Genomic DNA, 19,185 nt, shown 5'->3' with positions numbered 1-19,185 from the left:
ACATCGACTGAACTAAATAAGGAAGTTCAGCAAAATATCAGGTGATCCACTTAAAACCTAACCCGTTTTTCAAAAATATATGTTCAATTGGTAAGGAAGCGATAAAGTGGTACTTATGTCAGTGACTAATTACCAATGCACAATTTTCGACCAACCAAGCGTCATTCTTCAACAGAAAACCATTCAGCAGAATTTATTAAGATTGTCCCATCTCACGACCCGTATTTAAAATCACGGAAGTGCGGTTGTTTACGGAATCCAGGGGAAATGCGATAGCTCAACGGAAAACAGTTTGTAACGGTAGATTTCAGCTAAACCATCGCATTACGTGAGCTACAAAACCCATCTTGCACTAAACAAGACCTGTATGCATGTTAAATATGGCATTTTTATTTTTCCTATTGTTGCTTTTCGGATGGTGGTCGTAATCAAAACTAAGGTAGCAGGCTAGTTAGCTTACACTGGCGTTACACTCGATTCTACAGTTTGTTTACCATTAGGTTTGGTTTGGTGGAATTAACCACACGGTAAACGGGGACCATCAAAATATACGTCTACAACCTGCCTAACATTGAGAGCCGAGTTTAAGAAACTGGCGAATCCAGTTTAAAGAGACCGACATTGGCTGTAGCCAACAAATGTCACTCCACGAAAGGCTTTAAAGTGCCGGTCGGAAGCTGCCTTCTCTTCAGTTTCGTCTTCCGTCCAGAGTTATAACACAGCATTGTCATAATGGCCGAGACTATAGTCACGTTCCAGTCCCAGCTTTCTGGTGTAATGGAAACGGTCTTCAAGGCTGCCATGTATGAAATCACCCGGCTGGTGGAAGATAGTTTTTTGGAAGAGGTGACACGGTGCAGGGAGCAGGTCGAGTCCCTGAAGAGGCGACTGAAGTGGTCGGAGAGTCGACGCAAGGAAAGAGAGGGAGACAGGAGGGGGAGGTGCGTTGACTGCGGGAGATTCGGGGTGTCTGGTGAGGAGAAACCAAGACCTACAGGTGAGTCTGTCTGGTTTTACTCTTCCATATTCAGCCACCATTCATTACGTGAAATGGTTGACTAAATGCACATCTGCTGTCTTATGATGACATTACAAAATTCACCTGATTGCCCAACCTGGCTGAGCACTTTTTTGTGAGGGAAGATTAGGAAATGTTTGGTGATACATGAGAATCATCTGTAGTGATTAAACATGAAAAAAAAATTGGAAATATTTTTAGAAAATTTTTTAATGTTAAATTAAGTCTACAAAGGTACTCTCCAGTCAATATTCTTATATTAACAATGGATCAAATTGCTATGCATAACGTGAGAGGTGTTGCTTACAGTGACAAACCCATAGACAATAATCACCTTAATTAAAATGTCTCAGCTCATTATTTTGGTTTTATGGTGTTACTGTTTGGTTCAGTCTCACCAAGTGGATTTGATCAAACAAGCTGAGATAAGCCAACTGTACGCTACTTGTCCAGCAACGAACAGTAGTGAAATAAAGTTAGCGGTGGACAAAAGAAAGCATTTAGGGGCTAATGAGCCACATATTTTTCATCAGGTGTTGGTCGAGACCAGAACAGCAAAAATGAATATTTGACTTAAATTTGTCATGTGGCCAAAAGCACATCTCCAAAATTAATGATAATGTTACTGTGTCTGCTGGATTTGTAAATAGGTAAGTAATTACTAACATATTGGCTATAAAATAAGGAAAACTGTTGTCTTTAGCCAAAAGTAACCAAAAAATAATCAATACAGCTTTAAATATCTTAAAGTGATACTCCACTGAAATCGCTCTCATGATGAGTGTGAAGCACTTCCCTCTTGTAGAAGCAGGTGCTCTAACATTCACAAACCAGATGGAAGCAGTGTATTAAATTAGCCATGGTTTGGCAAAAAACTGACAGTTTGGAACATACCGTACAACGTCTGTGCCTTCCTAATCCTTCAAATGCAGAATAGATCAGTCATATTTTCCAATTGAAAAACATCATCCCTTTTTGTCACAGAGAAAGGTCTGAAACAAGAGAGTGTGCTGCAAGAGGAGATTAATAGCTCTCAGGGCACTGATGTAGAGACACCTGATCATGAATTGGAAGAGGCAAAACCAGAGGCCCACAGTGCCACGAGGGCAACACAGGTAGAGGACAGTTTATTACATTATATGAGTTTCAGTAATTTAAGTTACAATGTTTAAAAATATTTAGTAAGCAGGGCCAGAGGCCTTTTATTGTTGTCTTTTTAACATAATGTCCGTAAATTTCTTCTTTCAAAAGCTATGGCTTTAAATTAAACCTGCCTGTTGATCAAATGCCAAGCTTATGATTGCTCTTGAGGTGTGTAGAGTTAAACTCCCTTTATTGATGTTGTCATTCTGCTTGTCTGCCAGTCTCCAGGTGTACAAGGTGAAAAGTTGGATAGACTGCTCAAGGAGGAAGCCCTTCGCATCACGCCAGAAACCCAAGAGGAATGGGGAGTCAATTTAGATGGTCAGTCTGTATGCAGATACTGAAATAGTTTGAATCACTATTTTTCAAAAGGAATTTTAAGCATTTTGCTAGCTTAGTAATTTCAGTCACATTTGAGTGTCATGGATCTAACTCTGCATTATGTTGTACAGTGGACAAATGAAAATAAAGAAAATTTTTAGTTCCAAAATGTAAAAATATCAGTACCTCACTTTATACATATGCCTTATACTAAAGCGAGGGAAACCATACTATGCTATACTTTAAAGTCACTTCACGTCAAATATATAGCAAAAGCACAGAACGTAAATAGAGCCAAATAAAATGCATTTCCTCCGAGGCAGAAGTCCAGAATGAAAAGAAGAAGTAAAGTTAGCAGAAGTGCAACTTGTACAGTTTCTAAAATTAAATGGTTGCTAAACAGTTTTAGTGACTTAAAACAGAACATTCCCATTTATACACTTTATAGGAAAGTTTACACATTTAACATGATGACGAATCTCTCATCTCTGATGATAATATTTTAACAACACTATATAAAGTGTAGGAAAAATAGGAAATATAACAGTGGAACCTTCTAAATAAAAGTCTCCCTTAATCCACATAGGGTTTTACAGGAATTTGATGTGATCTGTTCATAATTTTAGCGTAGCAATGTACACACTGCTACATAAGCTCAGACATAGATCATTACTACAAGGTTACTCGTTAATTGGAAAATTACTGTATACACAAGGTGATTCGCATTTTCAACATTGGCTTTACAATCATTATTTTCAGTTTTCATATGATAGTTGTGTCGTTGTTCTTTCTGTACCCATATACCGATAGCTCTTATTTTTCTCTTTTCATTGGTCAGAAACAGACACATCAGGTCTGCCGGGGCCCAGTAGACGTTTCATTGACAACAAGATCCCAAAGTGCCATGTGAACTGGGAGGTTAGCTTTGACCACAGGCCAGAATCCGGCCAACATGGACACTCAGGTGACCCATCTGAACCACTTTTCCAGAACAGGTATAGTATGGAAGACTTGGGCGGCTTTGACAAGACTGGCTATGGCGATGCCAGCATGATAGAAATGGGTAACTTAGATGGGTTACAAGCATCGCCATCTCACATGGGTGAGGATCTGAGTTACATGGGGCACTATGAGGGGGATGTGGAAGCACCTGAAGGAGCTGAAAATCAAGCGTACCAAACAGGTTTCCCACGGAATAGAAAGGGTACAGTCAGTCCACCTGCAGGCTCACCCTCAAGGACTAACATTGATGTAAGTGGAGAGTTCAGCTGTTTATTGATTAATGAGGAAGGGTATCTACAGGACCCGAGCATCTTGTACCCTGAACACGTGTCTGGTGATTCAGGCAGCAGATTGAACTACCGTGGCCAGGGCATTCGAATTGACCCATCTTTAGACAGTACAGAGGATATGTATGGGGCCTCTGATACATACAGTGATACCTTAAACCTGGGAGAGCGGTTGCAGCATCAGGCAGCAGGGAGAGGAGGGAGGAGACACACTTGTAACCAGTGCTCCATGTCATTCCCGGATTCTGCCTCTCTCAAGGCTCACAAGCAGACACATAAAGGCACCGGACAAGGGCCGCCATACTCCTGCACCCAGTGCGGGAAGACCTTCACCCAAGCCTGTAACCTCAAAGTCCACCAGAGGATTCACTCTGGGCAGGGGCTCAACCTCTGCAGCCACTGTGGAAAAGGTTTCCCTTCTTTCTCTGATCTAAAGACACATAAATGTGGCCAAACAGGTGACAAACCTTACTGCTGCAATGTATGTGGGAACAAGTTCAGCCGTCTCTGGAATCTGAAGTTGCACCGGAGAATTCACACGCAGGAAAAACCTCATCGGTGCACCATGTGTGATAAGAGCTTCACCCGGGCAGACATATTGAAGGTTCACCAGCGTACCCACACGGGGGAAAGACCATACTGTTGCACTGTCTGTGGCCTCAGCTTCAAACGCCTGGATCATCTGAAATCACATCAGCGCAAACACATGACAGACCTATAAAACAAGGGAAGTTTGGGGAAGGAGCATCAGATCATTTAAGATTCTTTGTGGTAGTAGGAGGTTTGAAAATGAATGTTTTTATTTGTGAAGCACTGTTGGTTCTCATCAACATTGCACCAAACCAAAGTCATGTTTTTTGGTCAGATCATTTTTTTTCTTCTCTTCAAGTGTACATCCTCTGATTTTCATTCAAGAATTTTGTTGGTATGAAAAATGTACGACAAAAATAACATCAAATACCCATTTATTGCTACATATTTTGTTACTGAAAAATTACTCACTTTATGTAAAATTGGCTAAAAGGCTGAGTAACAATGTCCATGTGATTACATTACAGATTCAAAATGAAACTAAATAATGTGCTGGATTTTTTGGTCTCATTCTTTTATCATTGGATACTCTCCCATGTCTGATTATTTTCTGTAAATAAAACAAATGAGGCCAAATTCATGAGTTTTAATCGCATTTCTATCACGTTCTAATTACATTTTTTTATTTAATTAACTTACTTATAGTACTTATTTTTTCTTGGACTAAACTTTATTAGAAAATTAGATTTTGGTCATTAAACCATTACACTTGATCAGGAAAAATCTTGTAAGATATAGAACTGAATGTAAATGTCACTCCAACACAGCTCTTTACATGGCCCATACAGTGCTGAGAATAGGTTTAATTTGAAACAATAAGTAATGGATACCATGAATGTCTAGGGCTTTTATAGTCTAAAATTAAGTTCTATAAAGTGAAGACCATGTCGCAAAAGGTCAAAGAGTGGTTCTTGAAAAATTCCTATATTACAGAGACCCACAATGTAAGTCATACAAGTACAGAAACTATTGGTACAACTATATTTTAATGCATTAAGCTTGTATTCTTACTCAGACGAAATACATATGATGCATATGGTTATTTGGACCAGCAAATCAGGAAATATAGGGGAGCATATGCTTATGATGAGAGGGACAAGTTTTCTTGGTCAAAGCGAGAAGCAAGGCCAAACCAGCATTGAGCCTTGTTGCAGATGAGGGAAGTGACAGTGACATCACATCAGGGTAAGCTTGATCAAGAGTTTGGAAGATAAAACAGGAAATCCTTCAAAATAATGAATACTCAGTTGACTCAAGTTGATTTCTCAATTGAAGGTTTATCATGAACCCGACTGTTGCTGAAAGAAGCATGGAAGATTGTTGAGTGGCGATAATGTGTAAGAGGTGGTTCCTAAGGGTGTTAGCGGAGGACCTTTATATGTAAGCAGCAATCATCTCAGAAATAGGACTGATCCTGTCAAATCCTTTTTGCTCAGTGACCCTTAGAGAATAAAAGGAACATTTCTAATTCAACAACCAATTACTATTAAAGCAACGTATATGATGTGTGTGTTGCCTCACATCAATCATCATGTTCCCTCCACAGTTGTATTAATTTCTTTTCTGGCTTTTTCGGATTCCTACAAAATATGTAAAATGCGTTTTCATATTAGGGTTGTGGTCTCCTAACTTTAGTTGGTCCCCAGACACTGGGCTGTGACTGTACACTGTTCCTAAATATAGTAGCTAGCATGGGTCAAAACCTCAGTATTGCTATTTGGCCAACCAGGCTGGATAAAAAAAAAATTACCCTCTCAGGAATAAGTCTGCCTTCTCTACAGTTTTTCTATCGAGTGTTGGTGCCCTGTCCCTTTCAAACTACTAAACTGGTAATCTAAATTCATCTAATATATTTCCACAAGGAGGGAGGATCATAAAGTACAAAGTTAAACTTTTGATAATCTCACATCAGACATAGTTTTGATGTGGAAGGTGTCACAAACTTTTAGTATCAAAAACCTTAGACGAAAGGAAATGGAGAATAATATTTGATCTCTATGTCAATCATAGGTGTGGGTTTTGAAAAATTACCTCCTGTCAATAAATTTGATTGTAAGACAGAATGGTAGTGTGGTACCATAACAGCTAAAATAGCTAAAATGCCTTCCTATGCATTCCTATACTGAACGATGAGCTTAAGTTAAAATGTGCTTGGCGCAGCCTATGGGTTTCACTGTATTAAAACGCGTTTTGTTATTCACAGACTTCAGGTAAGGCCACCGTACTGCGTCTAGTGTGACGTCACGAGCAAAAACAAGGATCACAAGCGATTGTTTAAAAGCTAGCTAGCTCGGTTAAATGATAAATACATATAATAATCTGCTTTGGTGAGCAGTCGTTACTTGTTGAACCCCCACGCCCACACTGAAAACGTTCGACACGTTAGGTTGGACAATGGTTTATATCATTTGTAGTTGTGTACGATTTGTTGACCGTTTGATGCCGTTAACGTTAGTTAGCATACGAATGCTACCGTTAAGCTAAGGAGTCATATTAGCTGTTCAGCAGACAGTTGGAGTTGACATGAAGGTAATTCATGTCAGTAAACATCAGGTTGGGTTCCGTTGGGTCAACCCTTTAACGTTTATAATTTAACGAATACCTGTTTATTGTTCATTGCATGAAGTAGCCACAACAACATGTAGTGTAGTTGACTAGACTAGACTGCTCTGCGATAATGGCGTACCACCTAAACAACATGTGGTAGAATTTTCCAAGAAGAAAACTTTGTCTCACACTTTTAACCTTCTACGCAAACACGCGGAATTCCGTTGTGTAACAGTTGTCAGACACTGGACACTGGCACAGTTTGTCATGTCGGCCCTGGACACTCTTATAGTCACGTTTCAGACCCAGCTCTCGGATGTGATGGAGACTGTGGTAAAGACAGCCATGTATGAGGTCACCAGGCTAGTGGAGGACGGCTTCTTGGAGGAGGTGAAGCGCAGGAGCCAGGAGGTGGAGTCTCTGAGGATGCAGCTGCAGTGGACTGAAAAGAAATTAAGTGGCCAAGAGGGGAAAGAAGGAGGGAAGAGCAGAAGGTGTGTTGACTGTGCTAAGAAGGATGTAGACCTGTCCACAGACACTGCAGAGGAGAGGTCGAAAGACCAGCATGACGGTAAGAACAAATGCACATAAGATGAGTGTTGAAATAGGTCAGGGGATGTCTTATGTCATTACAGTACATCCGTTTTTTTTTTTTCCTAGATGTGTTGAGTGGATGTGGTGTGAAACAAGAGGGCAGTTCTGTGGAAAGATGGACAAAAAGCCACAGACAAGAAGTCATATCAGAGCTACCACAGGAGGCAGACTGTCCTACTGCTACTCTCAGCCCTGAGAGGGAACCACAGGTGGGTCACAATGTGTATGACTATGTGAGAACAGAAGTATGCCATGCAGACATAAGATCAGAATTATTTTCACATATTCATAAATTAGATTCTCAAGGAAACGTATCAAGTGTTGCAAGATCATTTTTGTAGTAAAAGAGATTGTGCATACGATATCTGTTCTGAAAGCTAATTGAACTGAAACAGCAGTATGTCCTTGGTATTCTATGAAGTGCTCTATGCCCTGTTCAGGTAACAGAAGAAGAGGATTTGATGCCTGCTGTGGATGTGAAGGAAGAAGAGGTTAATAAGCCGTCTTGTTCATCCATGCATTTGGGAGGCTGGAGCGTTACTCTGGATGGTGAGTGTTGTGAAGTGTCATTTGGGTAAAGTTTTGGGTCGTTATCTTGCTGTAGGAAGAACCCCTGACCAACCAGTCTGTCTTCCTCTGTTACTTGCCTTTTTCTCCCCATTCTGACAGCAATGTACAGTCCAACTTCCTGCAGTACGGTATTTTTCCTACTAATACATCAGAGGGTGTAGTAACACAGTTTGTTCCAACGCTGCTCAGACAGAGGGTTTGTATGTAATCAACAGAAGCTGGGGCACCTGTAGGAACTGTTTGCATTAACTGTGCATTCAGAAGGTATTCAGACCCCTTCACTTCTTAAAAATGTTAAGTTGTAGCCTTATGCCAAAATAGTTTAAATTCATTTTGTCCCTCATAAGTCTACGAGAGAAATGGGAGCTGCTTGAGCTAAATTTAAGTGTCATAGTAAAGGCTCTGAAAACCTCTGTCAATATGATATTTCAGTTTTTTCTTTTTAATAAAGAACAAAATTTATAAAATTCTTTTTTCGTTTTGTCATTACGGGATATTGAGTAGATTGATGAGGGAAAAAATATATATATATTTTTTATTTCAGCATAAGGCTGAAACATAACAAAATGTGAATAAGCGGAAGGAGTCTGAATATTTTTGAATGAAAAAGTTTGGGCACCCCACATCAAAATTTCTGTGACTGTAAACAGTTTAGCGCCTAAAAGATTAACCGATTTTCCTTTTCTTTAATATTTTTAAACAAGATTACTTTTCGTTTCTATCTTTTAAAGTTTCAAAAAAACAAAAAAAGGAAAAGGGCCCAAAACAAAAGCTTAGGCAGCCTGCATGGTCAGTACTTAGTAACAACCCCTCTGGCAAGTGTCACAGCGTGTAAACACTTTTTGTAGCAGCTAAGAGTCTTTTAGTTCTTGGGGAATTTTGCCCATTCTTTCTTGCTAAAGGCTTCTAGTTCTGTGAGATTTTTGGGCCATCTTGCATGCACTGTGCCTTTGAGAACTATCCACAGATTTTAGATGATGTTTAGGTCGGGGACTGTGAGAGCCATGGCAAAACCTTCAGCTTGCGCCTCTTGAGGTAGACCATTGTGGATTTTGAAGTGTGTTTAGGCTCAATATCCTGTTGTAGAATCCATCCTCTTTTCATCTTCGGCTTTTTTACAGATGGTGTGATGTTTGCTCCCAGAATTTGCTGCTTTTTCATTGAATCCACACTTCCCTATACCCGTGAAATGTTCCCCGTGCCCATGGTTGCAACACGAGCTCAAAGCATGATCGATCCATCCCCGTGCTTACAGTTGGAGAACTGTTCTTTTCATGAAATTCTGCTCCCTTTTTCCTTCAAACATACATCTGTTCATTGCGGCCAGAAGGTTCTATTTTAACTTCATCGGTCCACAAGACTTGTTTCCAAAATGCACCAGGCTTCTTTAGATGTTGCTTTGCAAACTTCTGACGTTCAATTTTGTGGTGAAGACACAGGAAAGCTTTTCTTCTGATGAATCTTCCATGATGGGCATATTTCTACAGGTGTTGCTGCACAGTAGAACAGTGAACCACCCCTCAAGAGTCTGCTAAATCTTCCTTAAGGTCTTTTGCAGTCAAACAGGGCTTTTTATTTGTCTTTCTAGCAATCCTGTGAGTAGTTCTCTTGGCAGGTATGAAAATGCTGAGCAGACCCAGTTGATTCTGGTTTTTGTAGAGATGGCAAGAGGAAAAGATCTAAGTGACTTTGAAAGAGTGTTCATAGTGGGACACGGATGGCAGGAGCTTCAGTCACAAAGACTGCTCAGCTGGCTGCTGTTCCAGTAGGAACAGTGACTAAAGTGACATCTGCATTTAGATCTATGGCAACGACGTCAGTAAATAGGGTTGGAAACTGTGGTCGCCTGCGCACATTTGATGACCGTGATCCCTGGCACATTAGTGTGATATGTAAGGAAAAACAGAAGAGCAACTCTTCCTCAGGAGAGTGAGAATGTCAATGCAGGACGTGATCAGACTGTGTCAGCAACAACAGTCCATCAACAATAACATAGAGAGGGTCATTATAGTAGGGTTGTAGTGCATAACCCGCTCATTCCAAAGATGAATGCACATTTGAGAGTTCAGTGGTGCATGAACCATCGGCACTGGGCTACAGAGATGTGGAAAATAGTGATATGGTCAGATGAGTCATCCTTCACCATGTTCTCGACAAGTGGCCAAGTGCATGTGTGGCGTAAACCAAGAGGACAGTACAGGCTTGAATGCCTGACCCCTACAGTGAGGGGATCTGGTGGCTCTGTTATGCTTTGGGGGGGGGCTATGGGCCTCAACCCAACTGAACACCTGTGGGAGATTTTGGACAGACGTGTTAGAAAGCGCCATCCACCACCATCATCGAAACACCAAATGTGGGAATATCTTTTAGAAGAGTGGTGTCCATCCCTCCAGTAGAGTTCCAGAGACTTGGAGAATCATTGCCAAGGAGCATTGAAGCTGTTCTGGCGGCTCATGCTAGTTTTTCCTTTAATTTGTCAGCTGTCTGTAGATTGTGCACATGGAGAATGAATTGTCTGGCCCTATATATGGAACAAAGTTAGAATATAGAAAAAAATCCCAAGATATAATATGTTGTAGGTGGGTAAGTGGCTGATTGGGCCTTACTTTAATGTCAGTTTCTTATGAGAGTGACTACCTAACTACCCACTTACCTATCTCTCTATCTGTCCATCTAGTTAGCTACAGTATCTATCTATGGTGAAGGGACATGAAACATGATGGATTGCAAACACCACTTTTGGTGCTACTGCTACCACTAATAATAATAATATAATTATTATGTTGGGACTTAATATTTGTGTAAAGGAAACTGTACTGCATATACCACTTTCATAAATATAACAGAAAAAAAAATTGAAAGCAAAAAACCTGATTCAAAACAATATAAATGCATTTTAATGAGCTTAGAATTTAAAGAGAACCCTTGATAAGCCCTTCATTTTGCCTCAAGGTAACATAGAAATAATTACATACAAATGTTTAAAACATTTTTTTCACTTAGTATCCATTTACTGCAATTCAGCCTCATAGAATAAATATAATTTTTTTTAATTCAAACAGCACTAAACCACATTAAATCCACCTTGTGACTATTTTCTCCGTAATTCCTATGAAATTGAATTGATGTGCAGTTTTTCATTTCATACCACTTTATAAAAGTCCCATTGTGCCTGTTGTCCCCTGCATGTGGGAATATTTAACATTTTTACACTTTTTCCCCCTGCAGCAAATAGACCTTAGAATGTGTTTGCTGCTGTGGCTTGTGGATAGAAAGGTTAATATCTTCTCATGCCAGCAATTTCTAAAATTTATGTTACTTCAAAACACTTACACTTAGCTTTTTCTAATAAATGGAATTAGTTCATCAATCCTCGTACATAGGAAGGCTTATTTAGTTCAAAAACAATTTCAGTAGAAGGAGTGCTACGTATTCAGATATTTCTTGGGCTGACCTCATTAACTGTGAAAGCAGCCAACTTTTTTTTTTTTTTTTTTTTTTTGCTTAAAGTCTACCTTCTGAAAAAGTATGTTGAAGTCATTAACCCCCGTTTCCACTCATTTTCTAGGCGAAGCAGGACTTGAATCACACAGTGCTACTGATATGACCGAGGCACAACCAAAACAGACTCAAGAGAACACTGAGGAATTATTGAGGAATATCATCAAGCAAGGCCCACAGATATCTGCTTCATATGGCTTTTCGGAAGGACAGGAGGAAACACATATGGCTACAGATACATCTCATGTCTCATCTTTGGAAATGGACGCCAGTTGGGCTGGACTTCTGCAGAATCACAGACTTGGGACTGAAAAGGATCACGATTCAGCAAAAACTAGAGGTTCTCTAAAGCGTGCAGAACATGAACTGTCTGACTCTGTCACAGCAGATGTTCACGCTCAGGTTACTCCAGGCAGAGAACCGATTTCAACCTCAGGATCCCCCAAGACAAGACTGCAAAACAGCACAGCGTTGGGTGTGACGATAAAGCAGGAAGTTATTGTTGATTCTGACGGATGTGAGGAAAGTGAGCATATGGAAAAGAAAGAAATGCCAAAGTCTGGGCTGGCATCTTTCTCATGCTCGGTGAAACAGCACAGGCTGAGTTCAGAGGCACCCAAACAGAACCACAATTCCCAGAAAGCCACTGTGCAGGAGGTTATGAAGCTGCATTCCAAAGTGGGTACAGGTCTCAGATTGCAGGCTGCTATACAGCACCTCCACCGACCGATGAAAAAAACCTCTCTCACGCTCTCGAACACTACCACGGCAGCACTGTCTATAGCTCATTCTCAGGTTTTAAACTTAAATCCCCTCAACAGAATCCCCTCCACATCCAAAGCCGCTCCACCTCCTCCACTCTCTGTCCAGCGAGTTCATTTGGGCGACAAACAAGCTGCAGCACTTAACCGAACTGGTGCCCCGTGGGTCAGCATCAGATCCCAGCATCCGTGTGCAAACTCTCATCATGCCAACCCCGTGCCCCATTCAGACTCTCACACTGGTCCCAGACACCTCCTGCGCTGTGGCCAGTGCGGAAAGTGCTTTCCCCACCCCAGCAACCTGAAGGCTCACCTGCAGACTCACACAGGTGAGCGGCCTTTCTGTTGCTCCCTCTGTGGCCGCAGCTTCACCAAGCTGAGCAACCTCAAAGCCCACCGGCGCGTCCACACCGGAGAGAGACCGTACTGCTGCTTGGCTTGTGGCAAACGCTTCACCCAGAAATGTAACCTGAAACGTCACCAGAGGATCCATCTGGATGTATGATGACGGACAGCCAGTGACAAAAAGACACATTTGGTGTGTTTTGTTTCTTTTAGATTAAGATGCTACAGTGTTTACTTTGCAGTGCAGTTCACTTGATGTGATGCATTGCAATAATGCTTCTTGTGTACTTGTCTCTTGAAGTGATTGTCCCAAGTTCTTCTGTGCATTCCAGAAAGGTTCATCTAGTAACGTCTGGAGGTGTTTTAATGTTATTAAAGCCGTGTGTTTTGAAATATATCATGCGCAGAGATAGGCCAGTTGTCACTATTGGTCAATAAAAGACTATTCATTCAGTGAACACTAATATTCTTTCATTATATCAATTGCACCATGCCTGTGAGAGAAAAGCACTTAGCAACCATGGATATTAAACCCCCTTTTTGTACTTTTTTGGTTGTGTTTTTGTTTCTATATCCAACAATTTTTATATGATTTTATTCCTATTGATGCATTTATTAGTATAAATATATGAGATTGTTGTTAATTTCACTTGATAATAGCTATTGGAGGCATTAAGGAATAAAAAAAACATGAAATGATCTTTAAAAAATTCAAAATGCAGATTTATTTATTTATTTTTTAGTTATGAACAGTGGGCCAGACTTGGTCAGTGGTCCTGGTCACTGATCGGCATTTTTTTTTTTTTTTTTTTTTTTAAACAGATTTTACAATTTTGACAAATATGCAAATGATTCAATGAGCAAATCTAATGAAAAAACAAAAACAAATTACTGACTATTCCTGCCCTGAGAATACATATGATTATTTGTGTGAACTCTCGGCACTTAACTGTAAGTAAGAGTAAGTAGCTTGATAAATGTGTCTTATTCTTCACACTTAACGAAGAGCTGTTTTACTCCTAAATAGAATCTTTAGAGCTCTTAATCATAATTCTCAAAAGTTTAGTAAATGTGGCTCCAGGTCACTTGTCTCTAGAGTCCGCTGCAGGTTACAAAATATCATTTTGATTTCAAGGAGTTTTTATTTATTTTTTTAATGTTTTTGCACAATTGATGATCTAAGTATGTGGTTTTTGTTATAACTTGAGTATGATTTGTTTCCGTAAAGATTTCTGTACCAAAATCCTGAAAATGTCACCTTTTGAACAACTGAAAGTACTTAGATGATGTATCATGAGTGAAGACTGAATTTATAATCTGATTGATAAAAATGATTATTCAAGTACAGCTTTAGCAAAGAAAAAAACAACAACCCCACTGTCAAGTTTCACAACAATACTGTAATACCTTAAATGACCACTTGGTGTCAGCCTTTCACCAAACTTCGTCCAAATGTCAGGACCGTAGACGAGATTTTCAGACAATTTGTAGTCCTCTCAACTGGCTGCTAATGTATTCGTGGAATGGTGGAGTAATCTTAAAGAAAACCGCTCCATTAGAGTAGCTTTTCCATTTTTACAAGTGTCTGTAGACAATGTTTTAGTCAATCTGTGTGCCTGAGCCTGTGTGTTACATATCTCATGTCTGGGATGAAGCTTGATGTGCTGTATTTCTACTTAGAATCAGAGCAGGACTGTGCCGGTGCTACAACCGATAACATTTTAATCTTATTTTCTAGGTGAGAAAAAGCTAGCAGAGTCTCTCTCTCTCTCTCTCTCACACCTACACACAGACACACACACACACACACACACACAGAATGTGGATTAAAGCAGTGCTTCTGTTCAAGATGATATCTTTTTTTTTGATGTATGAACCCAATGACAAGCTAAGTTATCAAGAGCAAACGAGAAAATACCTACTTAGTTGAATATGCAGCTGTTTTATTACTTTAAAAAAAGTAAGCAGTATTGTCTTGAACAAGACTGTGTTTGAAGGGTAGGTCTGTTTGGCTTTTCTTTTGGCCCTACCTAAAAGCTGCGTTGCGCTGAGCTGCTGTTAAATTGGATTGTTTAATTAAAAAAAAAAACAATTGGAAATGGTTATACACAAAAAGAGACTTGATAGATCTGGGCAGTCATGGAACAGAGATATTGTTACAAGCTTGTACAAATGGGCAACTCTTATTAAAGTATCCCTGAGGAAGATACTGAACCTCTACCTGCCTCCTTCGTGTCATGCTGCACATTACATCACTTAAGGGGCTGTAAGAAAACTAGTAGGATGGTGGGGGGGGTACAGAATGTAATATGTTGTTTTATAAAAAAGCAAGAGCTTATATAAATTTACAGTGTACAGTATGTTTCAAACATGACAAAATGGTAAGAAAACGAATGAGGGCAGAAACAGCTGTTTCAGCAAGTTCCAGAAAACGGCAACAAAAAACCATATGTTTATGTTAAAGTGACAAAATCCTTGAGTAGGCTGTAGTAATTATGACCGGTGCTAAGGAGTCCGAGGTTAGAATAGAACGAGGTTCTATAAGTAGAGGTTTGAGGTGGATGGATTGGACCTTAACATGAGACTGCTTTTCGTTTCCCATGTCTGACTGTGAGTCACGTTGTTCTTTTAAACATTTTTCAACAGCGATTCGTAACGGCTTTGAAAGGCTCTGACATCGTTCTGCTGATATTGGCATCAGATCAGAAAGCGTTTCTATTTGACGTTCTGGAGGGCATGGACAAAAAAGGGTATTTTGTTATTTAGCTGGGAGGACTTATGGGAAATTCCAGTCAGTCTGTTTTTCAGCTGCTAAATGAACTGTCAGGACAGCCACAAAAGAGGTGAACCGGAAACCGGCAACAGCTCTGTGCTGAAGGCCTTGTGCGCTGTAGTATTGTTAACCCAGCCTATACCCTCCGCGTATGGCAAAATGTACCTCCGTGGTGCACAGGAAAACTGTCTTCTTGATGTAACTATTTGATCTAATTTTTATACATAAAAATCTCAAATATAAAATTATGAAATAAAAAAATATGAAATATGGGGCAAGAAAAAAAAAAATTAATAACGCTCTCCTGTTCTCCCCCAAAAAGTTAGATTGATGTCCTTTCAGCAAAAATAAAAATTACAATGCCACCCCCCTTTTCTGTCAACCCCTCCTCACCTAATAATTTTTGTACAGTCCCTAAAAGACATAAATCTTGTGCTTGTAAAGCCCCCCCTCATTCAAAAAACCTCTAGTGTATTCGTTCGCAATCAAGGTTTGTTTTGGCGTTGCCTTCATAACTCCCACTGTTTTTTAATATGTTTTTTAATATGTAACGTTCGCAGCCCAGAACTGTTTAGTGTATTTTAGCCACTGCCTTTCATTACAGAGACCATTAACGTCTCCCTGAGCTGGGAGAGGCAATGGAAAATGAGAAAACAGGCAGACGAGAAAGAAAGCAGACAACAGGTTTCAAAGGATAATGCCTCTTTGAATAAGAAGACAAAGAATTACAGTTTCTTTACAGTTTTTAACGGAAATTCCTTCTAAGACACCGAATTGTCACCCTCTTTACCTCCTGTGTTTTAAATTCACGGGGCTATCAGTAGTATTAGCGGTGCCTGACTGGACTTGGGAAATAATGTCTCTTCTTGCTTGACTTGATAGCTATTCTTTAAAAGAAGCTTCGTCTTTTCTCTTTTTTTTGTCAAAGAATTCCAATATTAAATTCTGTGCTTAACAGGCTATGAGGTGCTCCGTGGAAGATTTATGCCAAGTGTTGCACGGGTAGTGTGCCTTATTCATAACACCTTCATATTTCATAAAAGCAGCTCAGGCAGAAGAAATTGAGCTTTGATGTGTGCTTCATTCTAACTTCTCTTCCCATTTTTTGTAAGTCTACTAAATCCATTTAGACGGAGGTTTAACTGACCTTCACCTTCTTTTTATAGTGTATGAAAGAGTAAGTGTGTCTATGAAGTCTGCACCACTTCCCTTGTTTCTGCTCAGATACTCTGAACAGGGGCTGTATTCGTGGACATTCAGAGAAAATCACAGGGTCCTCACTTAGGCTTTCTGCTTTATGAAACTTTTCATGTCTTCGAGGAGGTGGAGTTGATGCTGTTGCTAGGTGCGCTGCTTTCATTCAGATTCTCTGATTGGTCAGTTATGAAAAGAACTCAGCACCCTTTGGTCTTTCTGACTGCACACAGAAATTGACGACAATTTTCAGATTGACATTAAAATGGATTAAGATGTTGGCCAGTTGTTATGACTGCAGATCTCCTGTTTTTTCTTAGCTAAATAGGATTATACACTGTGCACATGGGTCTGCAAGGCTTACATGTAGAGGGTAAAGTTGGATTATTATATCATTATATGATAATACTGAAAAGTCCGAGATTGAAATTTTGGTGTGTTTCTTGATGTTTTAATTCAATTAAAGCTACTGTCTAGAAATGTTTGAATTATCACCAACATTATTCCCTGAAGATCTACACTGTAGCACTCTTAACCGTTATTCAGCTTATTTATATATATTTTTTCCTTTAGATTTTTCATTAATTATAGAGGTCTTGCAATGTTACAAACAGCTCTTGGCCTTCTCTTTCATTTGCACCACAAGGACCAGGGGTCGTATACACAGAAGCTTCCCTGAGCGAGAGCTGACCTTGGTTTGCAAGGTCTCGACCAAGGAGCAACAAGGTCAGGTGCATTTTGTCTGAGTGTATGCTTCATTCTTTGGTAAATATTACTCTCAGTAGCCAGAACTCAATGTTCCGAGTTATGAGTTTCCTCCTCAAACTCTTAACTCAAGTGCCATTCAGGAGAACCCCCGGTGGTAAGACACAATACACTGTGATTATTTTCCCGGGTCATAAAATAAGGACTTCTGTATTCAGAGAACAGGACTGACAGCGCCCACTTGACAATGGGACTCATTTATGAGAAAATAATTTATTTGTAGCCTATTTATCTATCTATTTGCGCACAAGTGTGTCTATTGAGAAAGAGAGAGAAAGAGAGTCCAGCATACTAGTGGGGCTCACACTGTCATTGTCAATGGACAGCCATGCACATCTTTCATCACCGTATGTGTGTGTAATAATAGCTGTGCTGGACTTTTCCCCCTGCCAATCTCACAGTTTGATGCTTGTGTGTCCTTCAAGTCAGGCAGAAGCCTCTGAAAACACATAATCGGTCTTGCAGCAACATTGGACAGAAAAAGTGAGAAGAAAATCTACCTTTCCTACTCTGCTCACATGCTAAACGTGTATTGTACCAGTGATTTTAATTGCCTTACATGTCTGATTTATAATACACTTCTCAACAGAGAACCTTTTGGCATGGGCCAGAGCAGCACAGTGTCAGGCTAGAGCCTTGTTAGCAAGGAATCTGAGAGTCCACAGTGTTTTCCTCAGCAGTCCTGTGATTTCATTTTGTCCTTGAATGTTTTGGGCAGTCTAATTAAAGATTAAGTAAACATTTCTATTTAGACAATTGTATGCATGTAAAGTGTTATTGGCCTTACGGCCAGTTTCAAGTGTTATGGGGGCCCTGGGGCAAGAAACTCACACAGTCCAATCACCACTCTGCATTTTGTATATACCCAGTTTTCTTCACACAGTGGCCTTTAAATGGCAGCTTAAATAATTTGCACAGAAACCCAGAAACATTCGGAAACTAACAAGAACTCTGCTGGAATACTAAGTCGCCCCATGTGAATTAGTGTGAGGCATTTTGATTAAACACAACTTTATTTGGAATTTAGAAAACAGACACTGGAGAAGGCCTGTATTTTATATTTTCTTTCTATCAACAACTCACACAGCCTGGTATGTTTTATTCCTCTGTGCCATAAGAGTTCTTTTGTTGGCCAAAAACTATTGGGAACACATAAAGGAGCCACACCGTTGCGAGTGTCATATTCCTTCATTATGATGAAAATCAGCACTCTATTTTGAGTCATTCCCACATACACAATTTTGCTGCCACAAATGCTTAGTACTGCACCAAATCTGTATTAATCCATAGCAAAAATAGAGTTTGAGTTCTGTTTGAGTGATGTCTAATAAAAACTACAGTGCCTAGCTGTTTTAGGAAATTATTTATCCTTTAAAAAAAAAAACTGTCTATTGTGACCTGTTTTTAAAGATTAATGTCTTCAGTTGGACTGAATGAGCTAAGTATTGAGAGATGGACTAACACATGGTTGGTTTTGGTCTTTTCGTGGGATTTATTGACAATGCTAGCTTTTTTCTTTAAAGTTGCACTATTCAATATTTCTATGTTACTAGTAGTGATGACCCCACAGCGCGTTGTCCCCACACTCTGCAGTCGCCTTCAGTGCTATCATCTTTCAGCTCACCGTTTTAGCTCTCTGGCCCACAGATCTACTGTTTTCGTGGTTCAGTCTCGCCACTCTAGTCAACCTCGTTTCCAGCCACAGGGCTCCCAAAGCCGTACACTACCTGCACAGCACCAAACAGCAGGCCCACAAACACAACTAGCTGGTGG

The 19,185-nt window shown here is 40.0% G+C and overlaps 2 protein-coding genes across 6 annotated transcripts; both read left to right on the top strand.

The window, feature by feature from the left end:
- Nucleotide 1: 1 nt before the first annotated feature.
- On the top strand, nt 2-4,938 carry si:ch73-109d9.2 (uncharacterized protein LOC565042 homolog). 2 transcript variants are annotated; one of them, XM_040146481.1, is made up of 4 exons: nt 2-997; nt 2,003-2,133; nt 2,383-2,482; nt 3,327-4,938. In XM_040146481.1, exons 1-4 carry the CDS (start codon nt 733-735, stop codon nt 4,490-4,492), a joined length of 1,662 nt encoding a protein of 553 aa, XP_040002415.1. In that variant the 5' UTR covers nt 2-732; the 3' UTR covers nt 4,493-4,938. The 2 variants fall into 2 exon arrangements, with proteins under 2 accessions (XP_040002415.1, XP_040002414.1); XM_040146480.1 differs by having other exon boundaries at nt 3,321-4,938.
- Nucleotides 4,939-6,484: 1,546 nt separating this feature from the next.
- On the top strand, nt 6,485-13,396 carry si:ch73-109d9.3 (zinc finger protein 263). 4 transcript variants are annotated; one of them, XM_040146479.1, is made up of 5 exons: nt 6,485-6,572; nt 7,213-7,480; nt 7,570-7,712; nt 7,944-8,052; nt 11,642-13,396. In XM_040146479.1, the coding sequence occupies exons 2-5, from the start codon at nt 7,231-7,233 to the stop codon at nt 12,838-12,840; spliced, it is 1,701 nt and encodes a 566-aa protein (XP_040002413.1). In that variant the 5' UTR covers nt 6,485-6,572; nt 7,213-7,230; the 3' UTR covers nt 12,841-13,396. The 4 variants fall into 4 exon arrangements, with proteins under 4 accessions (XP_040002413.1, XP_040002412.1, XP_040002409.1 ...); XM_040146478.1 differs by lacking the exon at nt 6,485-6,572 and adding an exon at nt 6,593-6,748; XM_040146475.1 differs by lacking the exon at nt 6,485-6,572 and adding an exon at nt 6,593-6,748 and having other exon boundaries at nt 7,202-7,480.
- The last annotated feature ends 5,789 nt before the right edge of the window (nt 13,397-19,185 follow it).

Source organism: Xiphias gladius, chromosome 15 (genome assembly GCF_016859285.1).
Source record: "Xiphias gladius isolate SHS-SW01 ecotype Sanya breed wild chromosome 15, ASM1685928v1, whole genome shotgun sequence".
Taxonomy (NCBI): domain Eukaryota; kingdom Metazoa; phylum Chordata; class Actinopteri; order Istiophoriformes; family Xiphiidae; genus Xiphias; species Xiphias gladius.
Note: the sequence above shows the minus strand (reverse complement) of the source record. Positions and strands in the feature narration are given on the sequence as shown.

What these genes read in the sequence shown, in the direction of transcription:
- si:ch73-109d9.2 (XM_040146480.1), top strand. Translation starts at nt 733, where the DNA reads ATGGCCGAGACTATAGTCACGTTCCAGTCCCAGCTTTCTGGTGTAATG. An exon ending in GTGCCACGAGGGCAACACAG is followed by an intron (nt 2,134 to 2,382) that starts GTAGAGGACAGT and finishes CTTGTCTGCCAG; the next exon opens with TCTCCAGGTGTACAAGGTGA. An exon ending in ATGGGGAGTCAATTTAGATG is followed by an intron (nt 2,483 to 3,320) that starts GTCAGTCTGTAT and finishes TTCATTGGTCAG; the next exon opens with AAACAGACACATCAGGTCTG.
- si:ch73-109d9.3 (XM_040146474.1), top strand. Translation starts at nt 7,177, where the DNA reads ATGTCGGCCCTGGACACTCTTATAGTCACGTTTCAGACCCAGCTCTCG. An exon ending in GTCGAAAGACCAGCATGACG is followed by an intron (nt 7,481 to 7,569) that starts GTAAGAACAAAT and finishes TTTTTTTCCTAG; the next exon opens with ATGTGTTGAGTGGATGTGGT. An exon ending in CTGGAGCGTTACTCTGGATG is followed by an intron (nt 8,053 to 11,641) that starts GTGAGTGTTGTG and finishes CTCATTTTCTAG; the next exon opens with GCGAAGCAGGACTTGAATCA.